This window comes from Sabethes cyaneus, chromosome 2 (genome assembly GCF_943734655.1).
Source record: "Sabethes cyaneus chromosome 2, idSabCyanKW18_F2, whole genome shotgun sequence".
NCBI classification, from domain to species: domain Eukaryota; kingdom Metazoa; phylum Arthropoda; class Insecta; order Diptera; family Culicidae; genus Sabethes; species Sabethes cyaneus.
In genome coordinates, this window is record NC_071354.1 from 59,279,392 (window position 1) to 59,299,169 (window position 19,778).

At 40.4% G+C, this 19,778-nt stretch overlaps 1 protein-coding gene across 1 annotated transcript in view; it reads right to left on the minus strand.

Annotated features, from left to right (window-relative positions):
• The window catches only part of LOC128735472 (beta-1,4-glucuronyltransferase 1), a gene marked incomplete at its 5' end in the record, with an annotated part of 36,025 nt that extends 25,780 nt beyond the window's left edge, over positions 1 to 10,245 (minus strand). Inside the window, one exon of the mRNA XM_053829955.1 lies at positions 9,260 to 10,245. Within this exon, the coding sequence (XP_053685930.1) occupies positions 9,260 to 10,245 (986 nt within the window). The remainder of the gene's footprint in view (positions 1 to 9,259) is intronic.
• Between the last annotated feature and the right edge of the window lie 9,533 nt (positions 10,246 to 19,778).

The following is a 19,778-nucleotide window of genomic DNA, read 5'->3' on the forward strand; positions in this document are numbered from 1 at the left end:
CCCTGTCTCACGTCAGCAGTAATTTTAATGGGGTCGGACAAGACGCCGTCGTGCAAAACTTTGCACGAGAACGCCTCGTACTGAGCCCCGATGAGATGAACTAGCTTATTTGGAACCCCTCTACGCCTAAGTGCACCCTAGATGTTTTCGTGGTTGAGTCGGTCGAACGCTTTTTCGAAGTCAACGAACAGCAGCAGAAGAGAGTCCTGGAATTCGTTGGTCTGCTCCAATATAATGCAGACCGTTGTGATATGGTCTACATATGATCGACCAGCACGGAATGCAGCTTGCTGCCGCCGGAGAGTAGCATCAAACTTCTCCTGGATCCGGTTGAGGATTACCTCACAGAGTACTTTGAGAGTAATACAGAGCTTCCCAGAGCTTCGGTTTCCCATATATTGCTGAAAAACTGATGCATCATCTAGGCTGACAAAGATGGGTCATATTTGAGCATCTCGGTTGAAATACAGTCTATCCCTGGCGCTCCATGGGCTTTCATCCAGTGATGGCGCCTCAGAGTTGACGCGATTAATGCTGCGAACTGTTGACGTTATACGCTGTTGGCTTTGTTGGTCTCTAACATTTGAAACTCGGTTGTTCAAAATGTTCAGTCCATCGCTTAAGCTGTTCTGTACGCTCAGTTAGTAGCTAACCACCTCTGTTCTTTAGCGGCATCTTTGCATTCATCCTGGCACCACTAACGCGGCGAGAAATATGGTACAAAAAACGGATATCACCATATGATATCACCGGCTGTGTAAGCCGATCTGGTTCGCGCTCGCTACGCCAAAAATTTCATCACTTGTCGTGATCAAGACATTCTTGATGCCGCTCCATAGCTCTTCGACGGTTCCACCAGGTGGCAACTCCGAGGCTTGGGATTCTAGCTGTTCGACAAAGACCCTTTTCACCTTAGGATTCTCCAATCGGCGAACGTCGTAACGGCACCCAGCCTTCTCCTCCCGTTGTTGGACCAATGGGACACGCAAACGTATCTTAGCGATAACAAGTTGATGGTCAGATGTAATATCAGCGCTGCGTTTGTTGCGCACATCAAGAAGGCTCCACGTTTTTTTGAGTCTATCTTCGCGTTGAAGTCGCCCAAATGGATTTGGGTGTCTCCTGTCGGGATTTTCTCAACCACGCTGTTCAGTTCGCTGCAGAAACGCTCCCAAGCAACAATTTGAGTTTTATTGCACTCTTATTATGGTATACGTAACCGATTTTGGTCATAAAAACCACCATAAGAGTGTAATAAAACCCTCATTGTTTCTTGGGCTCTTTCTCCGGTAGGTCGACAGCATCCGATGGCACATAGCACTGGATTGCTGTAAGGTTTTGTAACTGACGGGGTCGTAACTACCCAGCACTTACGAGACCCCCCCCCCCCCCCCAAATCAAGCCTCAGGGACGGCAAACGTTCGCGACTTACTGTCAAGAAAACACTTGAAACCTTCTGCTCAAACTATTCCCGTTTATTGACGGATTCTTCGGTTAGGTAACTCCTACCTTTTGGCTTCGGGGTTTCACTTCCGGTGGTGATGCTGACCGGGATCTACTTGCGACGTTGGCGACGTTGGAACGGGGTTCGACGGCTAACCTCCGGCGCTCCAACTGCGGGCTCACTCAGGGCTTCTATCAAGCGCGATGGCGACGTTACTGCGATGGCGTCGATGACAGGGACGCTCTCTCAGCTTCGGGGTTGACGATCGTGGTGGCAGCGGCGGACGTGAGGACCAAATTTGGTACAACTCAGGTACAGTTCCGGGTCACGCTGTCAACGTCAGATAATCGGGGTAAAAACAGAGTAAGCACAGGGGTCCTAAGAGCGAGAGGGTTTTTTAGCATCCGGTTCACGGCGGTCAAGGTCGGGACTATGGTAGAATTTCTGAATAGCCATACCTGTTGTTTGCTTTGTTATACACGTCTTTCCTTTCCTCCTTCAAACTTTGTGTAATTTCTGTCTTTCAGTCCTATTTTCCTTCTAATTTGTGTATTTCAACAAACTGAAACTTCTGGTCTAATTTCGTCTGTCTGTTTGAATTTGTGCACGTTGACGGTTTGACTTCAAGCAAGGTAATGGCTTCGATTAGCTATTGTCCAACGACCTACGACCTTTCTTCGCGCCAAGAACCCTACTCTCTCTCTCTGGCTGATCGTTATTCTGACATACTCGATCCACGCTAGCTCGACTCCATTTTCCGCCCCCTGGTGGTGGGTGGGTGGAAACCGTTGACGCGTGGCTGCGTACGTCGCCTGGGAAAGCTGTTTGCAATAGAGTATTTCAGCTATTTTCTTGACATTTTATTTCGTGACATTTATCATACATTTTACCGCGCGACAGTCTCCTAAATCTTGGGCGGAGACTAGGCCGACGGTTACAGTTTCTAACCCGTGTTCTGAACCTGATAACGATTATTCTTTCGTTTATCAGTTCCCACTTCATCAGGGCCACCTACGCCCCTGGTTAGTAGGGGGGGGGGGGGGTAAGTGATTCGTGTCCGTGTTTCCATGCTAAAGGACTTTGTCAATGATCCTGACCGATTTCGTTTTCATTTTCAATAACTTAGTTTTTAGTTGGCGGGAGTCACTCAGCCCCCGTCCCTGTTGGTGTACGACAACCGAGGTTGTGCACACTTCAACGGTCATGTTATATTTCGTATGACTCCTCAAATCAATCAGAGTTTGGTTTTTGGATAGGCCCCTAATGCACAGCTGCCAGTTAAATTAGGCTAAACTGAATCGTACATCGTCTGCAATTGCCCTGGAGTTCTTCAGGGAAGTGATATAGGACCGTTATTATTCCTTATATTTTTAACGTGATTTTTTTTGTGATACCTCTTGTGTAGGGCTATCACGACAAATTGGCCTACTTAATGCTATCTGTATTTAAAATAATCAATAATGTGGCAGAGGATTAACCACGATCCTTAGGAGGCGCTACAAATAAAAAAATCGTTCGACGAATTTTTGAGTTACGCCATTTTGAAGTTTTATAAGGCAGTTTGCTCATATAAATAAAAATCTTCAATAATACTTCTAACATGAACGTAAATCACAGCCGGTTTTGGTTTTTCATTGGCGACCATTTTAGGAGTTTTACGCTGTATTAGTACGACCGCTTAGTTGGTTTCGAGGTACGATGCTGGTCTAACAACCCAGTCGTCGTATGCTCGAATTTCGGCAAGGCGGTGCTGCTAGATAGAGTCAGTAGGAATGTTGCACTAGCCCTGTAACTATCCTGCACTCTAATAGCCGGCTATTAAGTCTGTCGATAAAGAAGGGTCAAGTGTTAGAAAAGACGTTTATGCCCAAGGTTTTGCTTATTTTTGTTGTCAACCGGAAATGTTCCGGATTAAGTTATCGCTGTGGGAGATGGCCATTAGCGAGCATGAACAACTTTTGACGTAGGACTACGTCTTACGGCAAGTTTTGAGATAGGGTGTCATTCCAAAAAAATCGAAAAAGGCGAGTGTCACGAAAAATGAAAGGTTTTGACGAGGGGGAAGACACTTCATAATATTTATCATATATTAATATATTACGCCCCATTAAAGCCCTATAAATGTATAAATAAATGTAGCTTTATAGGGCTTTAGGTTATATTATATGGGTGGGAAGGGTCAATATATTAAGGTTGAAAAAATATTTCCATAGGGAAAAGTAATATATTTTCAACAGTGTCTTGCCCCTCGGGTTTTGAGCGCTGATAGCTCAGCGGTTTTCCGATCGATTTTAAATATTCTTACACCAATCGATCGGAAAATCTTCTAAGAGTGACCCAAATGAAGAAAAGTACGGATTCTTGATGTTGAACTATTGAAAAATTGAAAATAATGAACCTATGTTTTACCAGAATTCTCGTTTTGTGATTGGCTGGAAGATTCTTTACGATGATCTAAACCTATACCAATTTGATATCTGTGCTTGGGAAGTAAGCCAAAACAAGTGACAAAGTTTCCCATTTCAACAAGATTTCTTAACACCGCGGTTAAACCTAGACCATTTTGATGTCCTTGCTTGGGAAGTATGCCAGAAAGAGTGACAAAGCCCCCTCGTACTAACAAATTTCTTACGAACGCGATTAAACCTAGTCCAATTTGATGTCTGTGTTAGGGAAGTGTGCCAGAAAAAATGACACAAGTTCGTTGTCCCAACAGATCACAAACTCTTTACTGCGAGACGATTAAACCTCGGTGCATTTGATATCTGTGTTGGAAAAATGTACTACAGCTGTAGTGTTCGGTTATAATACGACTCTGTATGAATACGCATGCTTGCAGTGGTTGGAGAATTCGCGAAAAAGTGATCATTTGAATCGATGAACATCCCTCATGAACATACACTATTCGCCTGCCTCACCGATAAGGCACGCATCAGCTTTGAATTTTATCACCAACAGAACCTCAATGTGAACATCAGAATTCGTTCAAAAATTGAATATTGAACATTGAGTGTGTTCGATTTTTCGGATATAGAATGCCCGAGGACGTCGGAAAGTGTTCCAAATTACCACGAAAAGGGAATAGTTTAAAGTAGTGTTAGTGGCTTTACAAGCAGCAGAAAGCGTCAATTCACATTTTTGCGTTGCTCACGATATTCGTATATTCAGCGATGCTACGAAGCATGAGTGTATGTTGCTCATTGTTATAGGCGAATTAAACCACTCGCGTAGCTGTTTTATCATGATAAAAACAGTTTGCCGATGCTCGGCATATCTATTCATTTTGCGAGTTTTCCAACCTCCGCATGCTTGCCGTTCCATTAGAAGTGTAGTGAAAAGATGTGCTGTTGATAAAATAGGATTGAATTGGTAAAATCCCTTCAACGTGGGGAACAATCTTTAATTTCAGTAAGGTAGCAGGAAAGCAATAGTTTGTGTTCTTGATTTTGTTAAATTGTTTTCAAATGTACAATCTTTTGAGAATTGAACGTATGCAATGTTACTACTTTGGTAAATGTTACATACAACGCATGTAGCATGTATATATGTTGCATATAGCATGTATACATGAAGAATCGAATGATTACAAGCATGAATACATGCTACTATCACTACAAAGACACTTACGTAGTCCTGCGTCACCTATATATGCGGTCGTGTCTTGTACACAACCCCTCTGATTTTTTCATGCGACACTTCAAATTACGCCAGAATTTAAAAACAAGACAAATTGAAGTCAGATCAACTACCTAGCACCACATTGGTTATACCTGGACAAGCTCCGGGGACTTCCGAGAGCACCCAGACAAGTGACCAGTTTCGTCCATGAACAAAAACTTATCGTGCAACACCTTAAATCACATGAAAATTCAATAACTAGATTAATGAAACCCAAATCTACAACCTAGGGTAAGGTTTGGTCAGATCTGGACATGTTTGGGGGATACCGGGAGCCCCTAGGGAAGTCAATCACACAATGTGGTATATGTTTGATAATATAACCAGGTCCGGAATCGGCTATTGTAGCTCTAGGTCTTACATGGATCTATTTTTAAAGTTTTAGAGTGATTTAAGGTGTTTTAGTTCATGTTCGAAACGGGTCATTTCCTAGTGGTTCCCGGAGTCTCCCAAACATGTCCAGATATGACCAAACCTGGCCCCAGAAAACAGATTTGGCTTCCATCGATCTAGTTATTGAATTTTAGTGTGACTTTACACTATGACTACAGACAAACGGACATAACTCTTGGAAGTCAATAAAAATTATCGTACCTCATATTTAGCCTGAACACTAACACCATCTATTATCGACATTCCCAAGTATCAAATAGCAACAGGAGTATCCCTCAAACTAGTAAATATTTTTTATGGGGCATTCCCCTGCTTTCGTTAAAAAGTGCCACTTTGACCAAAACGAAGATGTTCCCAACTAAGCCCAAATTTGAAATGACGGTTTATTCGGTGCGAAGAATATAAAACGAGTGTTTTGTCTGTTAATCTGTGCTAATAGCAGTGCATCACCTTGCAATAGTTCGGAAGATTTTTAGGTCGTCAGCGAATAACTATTTCTCAAATATCGTACACAAAAAGCACAAATATTAATCTCATAGTGCATATAAATTATATGATATTATTTCGAAAGAAGGCCAAATCGTATAAAAGAATGAAAATGTTGATGTTACTAATCAATGGCAAAGCAAATACATCCCGTGTTATGATTCGCGGAACTTTTACGTTGAGTCTGAATCGAACAAATCAAAAGCTTTTTAAAAGGTTTGAAAAGTTGTGATAGCTTCTCGTATTATATCTGTTTTATCCAGAAAAATTGTCGGCACTCGTAATTCTTTATCATGTTCGTGGAGCTCCAGCAGTAGTCGTTTTTTACCGGTGCGGCACGGCTCCATATTGATCTCCCCCAGCAAATTCGATTTCCCGCTGGATTTCCGGGAAATTGGAATCTGGGACACCGGTTTCATCCACCGCGGGTACACCTGAGCAGGTTTGCGTTTCTTTTTCTTTTCACCTCTAATCGCGTTTATTTGCCATCCCTGCCATGTACTTTGTTTTACTGTGGTGACATTACCCATGGATTTATTTCGATTAACAAATCGTTCAGCAAACACATATTTCTAGGTTGTTTGTTTTACACCAGTTATTCGATTTCGTAAAAAGCTCCGAACCGCCTTGACTGCAACAGTACTAAAAATAATACTGAGAACGCTAAACAGTCGCTTTATCGAAAAGCCCGAATATACAAAGCGCTACAGTGATCGGCTTAATAGTTGTTGAAACTAATACCAGAAAATTCATTTTACAAAACTTTTCAACACCGAATTTGAATATTTTCCTTGATTGAAAACCAACCAGAAGTCTATAAGTCGTTGAAATATTCGAGCAATTTTTGGTATATTCATACGATATAATTTAAATATTTAGATACCATAGCATTTAAACCAATCAGGAAATTGCCTATTCCGAACGAAGAATGCATTGTATTCGATATGTACGATTCCAGGTAGAACGTGCCTCGAGCTATTCAGCCGAGCAATATCCCATTGCGAGGCAACATATTTCTTCGCTTGAGTTCCACAATATCACCTTTGCGAAAAGGAAACAATTATTTCTAGATACACGCTTCCATTATGCTGCGAGAATTCAATTAAAACGGATGATAAAAGACTTTCAGTCAATGTCATTCCACAACAGAAGAATTCTCTGAGCACTCAATTAAGCTGACCGAGCCGGATAAACTGAGCCATTCAAATGACAAACAAAGCACACATACAGGAATTCTCATTTAGTGGAGTCCTCATTAAGTCCTGTGGATGCTTCTGTTTGCAACCATTCATGCTGACTTCGGCTGGAATCGATTGACGTTGGATCATCGAGATGGCCCAGTTTTGATATCACTTCAATTATTCAGGTCGATCCGAACGGTCGTCTCATAGCGTCCGGCGTTTTCCGGACGGCCACACACGCACAATGCCAGAGGATTCCCTTCTCGAGATGGAGCCCATACCCGAAGGGGTCCGGTATTCACGTCACAAAATTAAATCAGGAGAGCAATCACATCAGCAGATTGTTTTATAGACTGCTAACTGTCCTGGGTGACATATAGTAAGCAAGTACACAAAAGATATATGTTCCATGTGCAGTGCATGGTCGAGCTTGCTTTATTACATTTAGTTGCCATAATGTTTCACTTGGTGTGCATCCGTTTGCTATTTCCGTTCGTAATACCTCTGCTATGGATCCCGTTCCAACAACCGCTGGCTGTGCTGGCTGTGTTCGCTGCCAATGAACGTCCTTTACACGAGAATGCTGCCAGTCAAACAGTTATCAATTCACATGAATGTGATCGCAGCTGAATGAACTCATGATTGAAGAATTAATGATTGCATTTCAAACGATGATAAATAACCTTCCAGGTAAATGGACCCTGTGATAATAAATCTTTCTGGCTGCTGTTCCGTTTCCAAGTATTTTCCCACTGTGGCGATTATATGCGGGGATGTTTCATCCAACCATTGCCGTCGTTCGGTGCTCGTTCAGACAGAATGGTTCAGTGTGTTTACTGCCTTCCAATATAATCAGCCTATGGATGTTGGATTTTTCTCGCGCAATATAAAGCAGCCCTGGAAAACGGTGCGCAGCCCTCTTGGAAACAATACGAACGGAATCCATTTTTCGACACAACTGAGAGGATCATCATCATCAACTAAAGACGCTAAAAGACAAAGCAATAAAATCCCGAGAAATGTCTCTCCATAAAACCCGACCGAGAAAGCTTTCACCCAAACGAGACCGCCCGATCCGTTGTTCCCCTACCGTAAGTCCTTTTGTACTAAGCAATTCTTCTCCTAGCAGTTACCGTACACCTCGAACCGCTTTGGCATAAAGCAAAACCGTGCGGCTTTTGTGAAATGGCTTTGGCGTTGGCCTCGTTTTCGGACGAGTTTGTGGTGTTAAAATCAATTTTCTCTTTACTTTACGGCATCAGCGAGCGACGAAAGTAATTTCCGAGATCATTTTATTTAGTAAACGACATTCTCGGAAGCCTGCCATGCCGGGAGGACATTTCGGATCAACCAATTCCTCCCTTGCAGGGCATGATTAGGTCAGCAGTGACAAAATAGCACATTATGCTTACCTATTGCCGCCAATACACTTCTTCCCCTGAAGAATTGTCCGCTGGGCAATGGGGAATTTGCACTAGCATAAGAAAGGCAAACTAGCGTAAATGATTATTATCTTCGACAGAATCGTTAAGGATTCTTTGTTGTACGGCACATATAGCTGTTTGGCTTTCCTTATTGGTCAAGAATCATTTTGAAATGAAGAAATGAAAACTTAAACATAAAATTTTATGAATCAGTTTAGTGTCAGCTTATCATTTGAAGATAGCTGAAAACCAGCTATCAGTTGTCAATATAAAGACAGCTCAACGGCCAAAAATCATTACCCTCATTAAGAAAATGGATAAAGAAAAATTGTTGTTATCTATTAAAAATATTAGCCGTTGAAAAGAGAGTGCTGGGATATGTGAATTGATGACGAAAGTCGCTAATCTTTTAAAAAGAAAATGTTACTAGTTTTTGACTATCACAACGTACTTTCTCTAAGGTAAGAAAGTGCCTAATTTAATACGCAACTGCTGATATTTTATACTGGAAAACATACGAAAAATGAACCTCATAAAACCGGTGGGAAGAGCAAAATCACTCAATGCGCAATTTGTCCTGTGGGTTATTAGAAACACATTACAACTACAATGGCCAATACGTGTAGCACACACAAAAAAACCCGCACACTTACCTGGAAAAGTTAGTCGCAAACTGATTGTAGATGAAAACTTTGTGATGAAACGGTCTAGCTAGACCCTTGTTGGCGAGCCGTATCAGATCAGTCTTGTTGCGGGGAAAGCGAACGCGTTCGTCCAGCTCGTAGGTAGGCACGACGTACGCCGTCTGGTGGCCGTGGTGCGACGTCTTACGGTTTCTCAGAAATTTATCCAAATGTTCGGCAAAGTTAACACTGGGAATAATGTCTACATCCGTGAGAAACACGAACATATTTTGGCATCCTTTGCGGGCGACGTTGCGTAGATGGTTCTGTGGGTAGGGGTTTTTGATGCGCCACTTGTTAGTGTCCGCCTTTCGCAGTTTCATCAAATCATTCAACGTCGCCTCCGGTTTGGCACAATCGAACTTGGTAAAGTCACCGACGTGAATGCTTTTCAGGTGAGTCGGAGCACGGTCCTTGGGCAGAGCGAGATGAAAGCTGACCCGTTCGCGGATCGTTTTGAAGCAATTTCTCAGATAGGATAGATAAATTTGTAGCAAATATAATTCGTCATTTCCAGCTGCAAAGATGGCCGCGGATATCGGTCCGGACCAGTGGTGCGATACTTGCACCAGCGAGTAGATCTTCTCAATCGAACTTTGCGTTGCCAGACAGACACTAAACTTCTCTCCCAGTTCGGGATACTTTTCACCGATCACAGCAAAATCAAAAAATTTGTACAATCTTCTTGAGTCCCACCGTCCCAGCCGTAGGTCCAACCCGGAGAAGACAGCCTTGTCGGTGTTGTTGGTGAGCGTTTCGGCCAGCACGTACTCCAGGCAGGTGGCCGGTGTGAGGACCGGGGCTCGTGGAACCAGCGAAGCACTGTCGTCGACATTGGAGCTGTACTGACTGTTGCAGTCGCTATTATGCAGCAATCTCACGGTCAGGAAAACATTAGATAGGGTTAGTGCCAGGACACTTGCTATACTCAGATTCCAGAGGCGGCATGGCTGTAATAGTATAAATAAAAGTAACGGTTAATGATAAATAACTACTACATACTAACATTACTGGATTATTACTGTTGAGGATTGTCTAATATCAGAAGAAAAACCTTCGACAGCAGTTACATGTAGTAAGCAGCTTCAAATTATATAAGGATAAGCTTGAAAAGATGAAAATTTACATCTGGTTAAATGTGGAATTCGCTTACGGTGAGAATATATTCTCACTACACTACTACACATTCATTGGAAGGGCAATCCTGTAACGGGTGACAACTAAAATTTTGGAATTTTTTCCTCTGACTGTCAAAAAAGATAAAGATTTATCAAGAAGATCTGATTTACCGAAATTAAAGATACATTGTCCATTGTTGAAAAAAAAATTAGAATACATTTGAAAACGGTCTGTAATCGGATGTTCGGCGAAGCTTCCGGTTGATGTCCAAACAGGAGCGTTGTATGGCCTTCAGGTCAACTTTGCGAATGCATCTCTTACTTTTACCAATCAACTATTTGCAATTCGTGACTCTCCAGTTATTTTGGTACACCAAGGAACTCAAAATCCCGAAGAAATCTTCGATTGGGTGCACTGAGACAGATTTGTCGGGTGGTGGTTTTTGGGTACAAATGGGATCGAATGGGTATTCAGGAACGATGTATTTTTTTGGCGTAATGCGAGGATGCTCTATCCGGCCAAAACACGTATTGTCTATCTGCATGATATGTAGAAATGGGATCAAAATTTTCTTCAAACATTCGTCTGGTGCACATCTTAATTGATAGCCAAACCAGAGGGCTTCTTGTTAAAGAAATGAGAAAGAGAACGATGTCTTTCTGCGTCCATAATTTTGGCTGATCTTCCACTACCTTGCTTGCAAATAGTTGTTGGGCTTCTTAGAATATGCTAAACAGTCGAAGCCACTACATAATACAGTATACTTTTTGCCAAGATTTCTGCGGCAGTTCGTAGAAGTGTCCCCGGGCTCCCGAAATGCTTCTTGTTTCGACGTCATTTTAAGCAATACAATAAAGAGGAGATAAAGAGCTAACACATACATAGTCTCATTTCTATCTAAGCTCGTTGGTTGTTGAGTATAGGGACCTGGAAAAAATTCCAAAATTTTAGTTGTCACCCGTTAGTTGATTCCCGGAACTGCTTCGGTTGGCTTACATAAAATACCATAAATGATCTACTAAGCCGAACAGCCTTCATCCAGTAGAATATGTGGGTAATTTATTTGACTACGAAAAAACGCATCATTAGCAATAGGCCTATCTATAACAAACTATACGTTAAATACCTAAAATTTTTCACGACCTACTGTTTTTCACTAATTAGATATTTGCTAAATCAACTTTGACACCTAATTGACTCTAATTTAGTTCATCGTGGCACTTTTACTTAATTGATACGCGAGAGATACCCGGTTCTGATACTACTATCAGCAGTGCTGGCAGTTTGATTGCTGCCGTTCTTAACAATTATAATACTTAAAGTATTACTTAAGTTCCGACTTAAATTTTAAGAGAGGAAAAGGCATAAAAAGTGGCCAAACGAAAATAAACTAAAATACCAGAGGGGTTGTGTACAAGACACGACCGCATAGGTGACGCAAGACTACGTAAGTCTTTTTGTAGTGATAGTAGCATATATCCACGCATGTAATAATGCAATTCTTCATGAAATGAAAATAAAATATTACATTTATTTATTAACGGAAAACACCTTAAATGCAAAGTAATTTATCAGTTTCTTAATTTAATCATCTAAACCTAAATTGTAATCAATGTATGTAAAAACAAAATGTTCGAATCTCGGCTAGACGGTGCTTGCTAGTTAGAGTCAGTAGGATTGTTGCACTGGCCCCGTAATTTTCCTGTACTCTAACAGCCGGCTGCGAAGTCTGTCGATAAAGAAGGGTAATGTCTAAAGACGGTATAAACCCATGGCTTTGCTTGTATGTAAAAACAGGAAGTTCGAGATCTCAAATATGTAGATATGGCTCTCATGTGCCTAAAAAGTGTGTTGAAAATATTTGTGATCATTAAAGTATTGAATAATCGTTTTTCTGAATTTTTCATAACCGGAGAACTTCACTGTTTCACAACCGGGGCGAACGACGAGTTTGTAAAATTTTATGTAATATTTTTTGAGTACATTATATCAGTTAAAATTTGTTTGTGTAATGAAATAGAGATTCAAAACTAAGGTTATATGCATTTTGCTGCCTTTTTCTGTTTTAGTCATAGACAAAAACATCAATCCCAAAATATTCTAAAAAACTTTTTCGGGCATGTTTTTCAAGCACATTTCCTACAAAACATTCTAAAAGCTGTATTTTGATTGTTGTTTGCTCAAAAGGAAGGGTACAATGAGACGAGTCGTTGGTAGTAATTTGGTAGTGCTACTTAAATAAACACGTCAAAAACGATGGGTGTTTCACTACCGGAGCCATTTCACAACAGGGGACAACCCCCTATTCGGACAGCAGCGCATAAATTTTTCTTTTAGTAATTTTGCGCAGTATTTTTGCAAAGAATGATACCGTCATCCGGGGCGAGATTGTGCCAAAAAAGTATATATTTTTGTTCTTTAGCTCAGTATACACACAATTTAGGAACTAAGTTGATTTCGAAGCTGCCAATATATACTAAATTGTTCAATTAACAACTACCGTAGAGATGGTCTAGTTACAATGAAACCTAATTTTACTGGAAGTGCATCAACTTTGGCACAATCTCACCCCTTCTAGGGGGTGACATTGTGCCAAAAACATAAAGTTAGGCTAAAAACCTAAACAGTGAACTTTAGCATGTTTATAAACAATACACATAAAGATCAGTATAAAGTAGTTCATTTGGGGCCATCCATGAACTAAGCGGACTATCAGGGGCAGGGGGTCGGCCAAAAACAACGCATCATACAAAAAGTATGAACGAAAATAACCTGAGGAGGTCTGAAATAACTAAAAATGAGTTCGTAGTCAATGGACAGCCTTTATATAGCCAGTAGCATTTCTAGGGTTAACAAGGGGGAGATATATGAAAGGGTGTATCCTAAGGAAGCATATCTATTTGATTATTTAACAAAAGTAACCATTACTTCGTTCAAGAACCCGCGGCCGCAGAACATGTGGCCTATCCTACCCCCCTCCCCCTCCTTAAAACTGGCAGTTTATTCACGGTATAATATATTCGTCTTATATTAGAGTGTTTATTCAAAGTATCTGAAATTTCCAGAGAAAAAGTAAAAATTAATTTAAATTATTTAGCAGACCTATGATGCAGTTTGCTCCAAAATGGATGATGCTATCTAATCTGTCAAAATATTGTGCTCAATAGTAAAGAATGTGAGTGTGCTGGTGTATGTATACTGACGTATTTTTGTTGTGTATGTGAAATCCACAAATTGGATCGATCATTATGGCTTGGCACAATCTCACCCCCGTGAAGCTCGAAAAGTACAAAGTTTCGAAAAATATTATTTTCGTAATCAAAACTTATCCAACACATAATAACCTTTCGAAACATTGTAAATGATTAGTTTATATACCTTCAAGATAGCAAGTTGATGCGATTTCTTGTTTGGGTTGGTTTATGCGGGACATTTTTTACAAGCGTTATTTCCGCGTATTTTTGATCGCGAACTTTGAAACCCTGCTTAGGCTAAATAGTTTGCTAATATTATCTGTGTTCCATTCTAAGTTATGAATAAATATGTTATGTTCATCATCATTTTGAATTTAAGTCACCAGTTTCTACAGATATAATAAATTTTCACAAATAAACATTTTTGGTTTTTGGCTCAATCTCACCCCCGTGGCCCAATGTCACCCCGGATGGCGGTAGCAAATATTTATTAAAACAATGTTTAACTAAAGCATATTTAGATTCACAACAAAAATTCGGGGAAAAGCTTTCCGTTTTGAAGATAGAGTACATATAGTTTGAATTGGCTAAAAATGCAGTCAAAAAAGTATTCGAACAGTTAACTATTAGTTGAAGCAAATGTCCTTTCTCGCTCAAATACTACCTTGTAGGATAATTTACATTCTTGATGACCTGTTTCAATCTGTTTGGGATAAAATTAAAATTTTTTCAAATATCCCTCTGTGAATTGCTGACCATTTTTTTACAAGAGCTCGGTTTAAGTCATTTTGATAAGAAATCGAACGATTTCTCATTATAGAAATGAAATTATCTAAAAATATGTTCAAAAGGGTTCAAATCTAGACAGAATATTGATGTTTTGATAGCGCTAGGACAATTGTATGGTGCCTGTCGCTTACAATTATCGACAGTATGCTTAAATTCAACATCGCGGTACAATATGTATGTACTACACAATTACAATTTTACTTTAATTTCGCATAAAATTGTTCAAATAATTGAGTTTACACTTAGTTCACCAACAAGGTACCTCTCACCCGTGTGGTAGGGGGATATGGACTCTCATACAACTATATATACTAGCTGACCCGACAAACATCGTATTGCCACAAATTAAACTGTGTTGTACATAAATCGTGAATCTCGGATGACCTTTGACACAATATTGAGTTTTGCAAGTTTCTGGGGAGTTCATGGGTGTTTTAATATACAAATTTTCCTCACAGTAAAGTAGAAAACAACTTCCCCCATTGCTTAGCCCGATAAAATAAAGCGGATAGCATTTAAATATTCGCCATCATTACAAACCATTTCGCCGAATACCATTTTGCGCAACACCAATTCTCGGTTGACCATAACGCGGAATATAGAGTTTCGCACAACACCATTTCGCGAAAAACTTTACGCGGGATGTACCATTTCACGGAAAATCTTTTCGTAGAAAGTACCATTTCGCAGGGGTGACCCAACAGAAGGAAAGTAATAGAGGTCAGTAGATCTAGGAAACTAAGTAAACCTAGATACAGGTGATCTCTACTGGGGGTTGCCCCCCGCAGTGACCGGCGCTTCCGACGGCAGGTCGCCGGCAACACTCGCGGCCTGTGGCCGTCTCGCGCTGAATTATCTAATGTTACTATTGATAGTTTTTGGTGGTCTTGTTATTGATTAATTTTGGTCTTATTATTGATATTTGTATGAGAGTTCTTATCCCCTACCACAGGGGTGAGGGGTCTCAAACCATCATTAAAAAAAATCCTGCCTCCAAAACCCCCCACATGCCAAATTTGGTTCCATTTGCTTGACTACTTCTCTAGTTATGAGGAAATTGGTATTTCATTTATATGGGAGCCCCCCCCCCCCTCCTAAAAAAGGAGAGGGGTCCTAAGTCATCATAGAAAAAATTCATGTCTCCAAAAACACCCACAAGTCATATTTGATTCTATTTGCTTGATTAGTTCTCGAGTTATGAGGAAATTTGTATTTCATTTGTATGGAAGCCCCCCCCCCCTCTTAAAAGGGAGAGGGGTCATTATTCCCCTCCTAAAGAGGGGAGGGGTCTCAATTCACTATAGAAAAAAATTGCCTGCAAAAGCACCCACATGCCAAATTTTGTTTCATTTGCTTGATTAGTTCTGGAGTTATGAGGAAATTTGTATTTCATTTGTATAGGAACCCCCCTCCTAAAAAGGTAAGGGATCCTAATTCATCATAGAAAAAATTCATGCCTCCAAAAACACCCACATGCCAAACATGGTTCCATTTGATTAATTAGTTCTCGAGTTATGAGGAAATTTGTATTTCATTTGTATAGGAGCCCCCCTCCTAAAGTGGGGAGAGGTTTTAATTCACCATAGAAAAAATTCTTGTCTCCAAAAACACCCACATGTCAAATTTTGCTCCATTTGCTTTATCAGTTCTCGAGTTATGAGTAAATTCGTATTTCATTTGTATGGAAGCCCCCCCTCCTCAAAGAGAGAGGGGTCATTAATCCCCTCCTAAATTGGGGAGGGGTCTCAATTCACCATAGAAAAAAAAATTGTCTGCAAAAACACCCACATGCTAAATTTGGTTCTATTTGCTTGGTTAGTTCTCGAGTTATGAGGATATTTGTATTACATTTGTATGGGAGCCCCCCTCCTTAAAAGGTAAGGGGTCTCAATTCATCATAGAAAAAATTCATGACTCCAAAAACACCCACAGTCCCACAGGCAAATAATGGTTCCATTTGATTAATTAGTTTTCGAGTTATGACGAAATTTGTATTTCGTTTGTATAGGAGCCCCCCCCCCCTCCTAAAGTGGGGAGGGGTCTCAATTCTTCATAGAAAACATTCTCGTCGCCAAAAACACCCACATGAAAAATTTTGCTTGATTAGTTCCCGAGTAATGCAGAAATTTGTGTTTCATTTGTATGGGAGCCCCCCCCCCCTCTTAGTGGGGGTAGGGATCTCTAACCATCATAAGAACCTTCTGGCATCCAAAACCCCTACATGCAAATTTTCACTCCAATCGGTTCAGTAGTTTTCGATTCTCTAAGGAACATACAGCAGTCAGAAATTTTGATAGGCATAGATTTGTACGGGAGCCCCCCTCTTTGTGTGGGGAGGGGTTTTTTGCCATCGAGAGAACTTTCCCTAGCCACAAAAACCCCTACATGCAAATTTTCACGCAGATCGGTTCAGTAGTTATCGAGGAACATAGGGACAGACAGACAGAAATCCATTTTTATAGGTATAGATATATACACCCTAAACTCGGGGAGAATATTTTGTTGTTTTTGAGCAATAATCTATTACTTTTTTCATCTTATGACCGTACATTAGACGAAAAGCGTAACAACCTAAAAGTAACATGAAAAATGACAGCTACATCTATGTATGCGTTTCTGCAATGAACAACACATTCGCAAATTGCACTATATGTGTTAGTTAGAGATTAGTTCTTGTAGCTGTATTGATGTAATATTCGCTCATTACTCTATTCTTCACTAACTAAATTTAGCGCTAGCCTATGTGAACACTAGCACCGAAATCAAGCAGTTATGATTCTAGAAACCTGTTTCCAGTTTCCAAACCACTCTTCATGGATCCATTCGCAGATCGACATCACTTTTGTCCATTTGCATCTTGATAGGGTATAATAACCAGAACAAGACGTTTTTGTGCTTGAGTTAATTAGCTGTTCGAGCAGCACCCTGTCACCATCCACGACATTCAGCAATCTGCAGTTCCGGGTACCGAGCACATCCATTCAATGCCCTTATTTCATCGTTTTTGCCCATTGTTCCGTGGTGAATTTTTTAGATTATTCGTAGTAAGGTAGTAAGGTTTAGGTAGGTTGCCTTACTAAGGTCACGCTACCGAATCTCGAGCTAATAGCTCTTAGATCATAGCTTTAGCTCCGAGTTACCACATTTCTTCATTCAGTCGTTTACTCCAAATCAAACACTGTCGTGAGCTGCTCCTAACCTGCAGTACAGCCGCCCACTTTTTTGAGGAATCATCAAGCCAAGGCTGACAATTCCTCGTTACTACACTCAGCATTTGCATAAATGTAATCCTTCCCTGTCGGTAAGATTGTTCGCATTCCGATTGGTACTACGACGCGGTAGGGATAGGAGTTTCTGGTTTTTGGTCCATTGAGGGATCTATGCTCACTGCCTAGGTAGGTGCATCGTTGCACTAGCTCCGTGATTGGCCTGTACTCTAATAACCGGCTGCGAAGTGTATCAATAAAGAAGGGCCAACTTTTAAAGACGTTTATAGGCAAGGATTTTTAGGTGCGCGAGGCACCGACGTTACCCATTATTCAAGCGTTAACTAGCCCCTAACTAACTAACATATTCGCATCCCAATCAGCAATGGTTATTAATTTAAGGAAATAAAAAAAAATAATGCACAAATAAATTACAAATTTAATAAGTATGAAAATTAGATTACTGATATTGAGGAATGATAGTAAACAAGATAGAAGTTTAAATCGTGAAGCAGATTTACAAATAGGCCGTTCGTTAAATAATTACGATATCGTGGAATTGGATCCACTCTACGTGGCTCCGATTACTAACCTGAAACATTGATGACACAATAATGTTGATTAGTTGCGTTGTGGAGGATCTGATTTCATTCTCCAGCGTTGAGCAAACCACGATTCGAAACTGTTTCTTCCACTATCCGACAGCAGTAGCATCTAATGACTAAGTAATAGCACCACCAAGCAAGAGTCTAATTGTAGCACAACACGCCCAAAGCATCAGTAGTCCAGCAGCGCTGATGTCATAGTTGGGGTTTTATTTTCCACCCATCAGCGTCGTTCCAATCTACAAAGTCATCAATTAGGTTCCCCAGAGCGTCATCGTTTGCCCGAAACTATCCGTTTGCAATCGATAAGAAACAGCTAAATTATTGCTCACTCCTATTAACAATTCAGCAAGATAATTTCACCTTCGACACTGTTACAGCGTTGCATTTTATCTGCCAAAGCAAAAAAACGTAAATACACACAACCTTTTGGGTTATGATGCGAGGATGAAAAAATCAATTTATTGATTCGGGCGTTCTTGCCAGCAAACAACAGTTCGCTCTTGACTTCCAAGTGTATTTAACCACAATATATTTCCCCTAACAATCCTTTTCAAGTTTTCAGCTAATAACAACAACCAGCTCATATCAAGCACTTTTCACTGAATGGCATTACAATGACACTTCCGGACAACCATATTATGAATCCTGCTGTGATGGGATGTTTTATTTTCACTGTCTTGCCTTTATTCGTATTTATCTTTCCATTTAATTTAGAATTATGCACTTGCACACGCCCTACCCGAACACATTTCATGAATCCGTTTTATATAACAAAGCAATTGTTCGCAAATCTTGTGCGCTTCACTTTTTTACATCCTTATCAGACAATCAATCAAGAATCACGAAACAAAAACAGGGAATGCTAGAGCACAACCGCGCTATTCTCGATTCGATGTCAACCGGAAAATACTGTACTGTCAAACACAACCCTGAGAATATCCCTTGTCGGCGGAAAACTGTCAACTAGCGCCGGGCATGCGCAGATCGGTTGTTGGGGAAATTTTGCGCTGCCTTATCAGAATCGGCCCCGGAGTATCAGCTGTGGACATTGATAAAAAAAAACAACAGGTTAAACACGTGGTGTTCGATGTTGTACCCAGTTGTAAACAGTTGTTTTGTCGGTGCTACATCAGGAGCAGACAGGAGAACATGAACATTCGATAAAATTGAATCAAAGCAGAGAGGTGTGGTTGAGATAATAAGAAGAATGTTTGTGGGTCATATTCTAGTAGGGAGCTATCGGTGTTTGAAGTTGGTTGTAGAACACAATTTACTTGGAGTACTAAGATAATTGTACTAAGATATTCAACGGACAATTTTCAAGTCTTTTTGGCAATTACAATTTTACAAGGACATATCTAGAAATCGATTTTCTTTCTTCCGTTTCCGTATAACAATAAAACTAAACATCTAATCGTACTTTTTCACTAAACTGCTTAAATGCAACACGGCTTCACACAATGTACAAAAGTAACTGAAATAAATTAAGATATTTTTGACACACGTTAAAAAATGTATAATTTATTTAATTTTGCTCAAATTTAAGGATTGGACCTATGATTACTTTAATTTC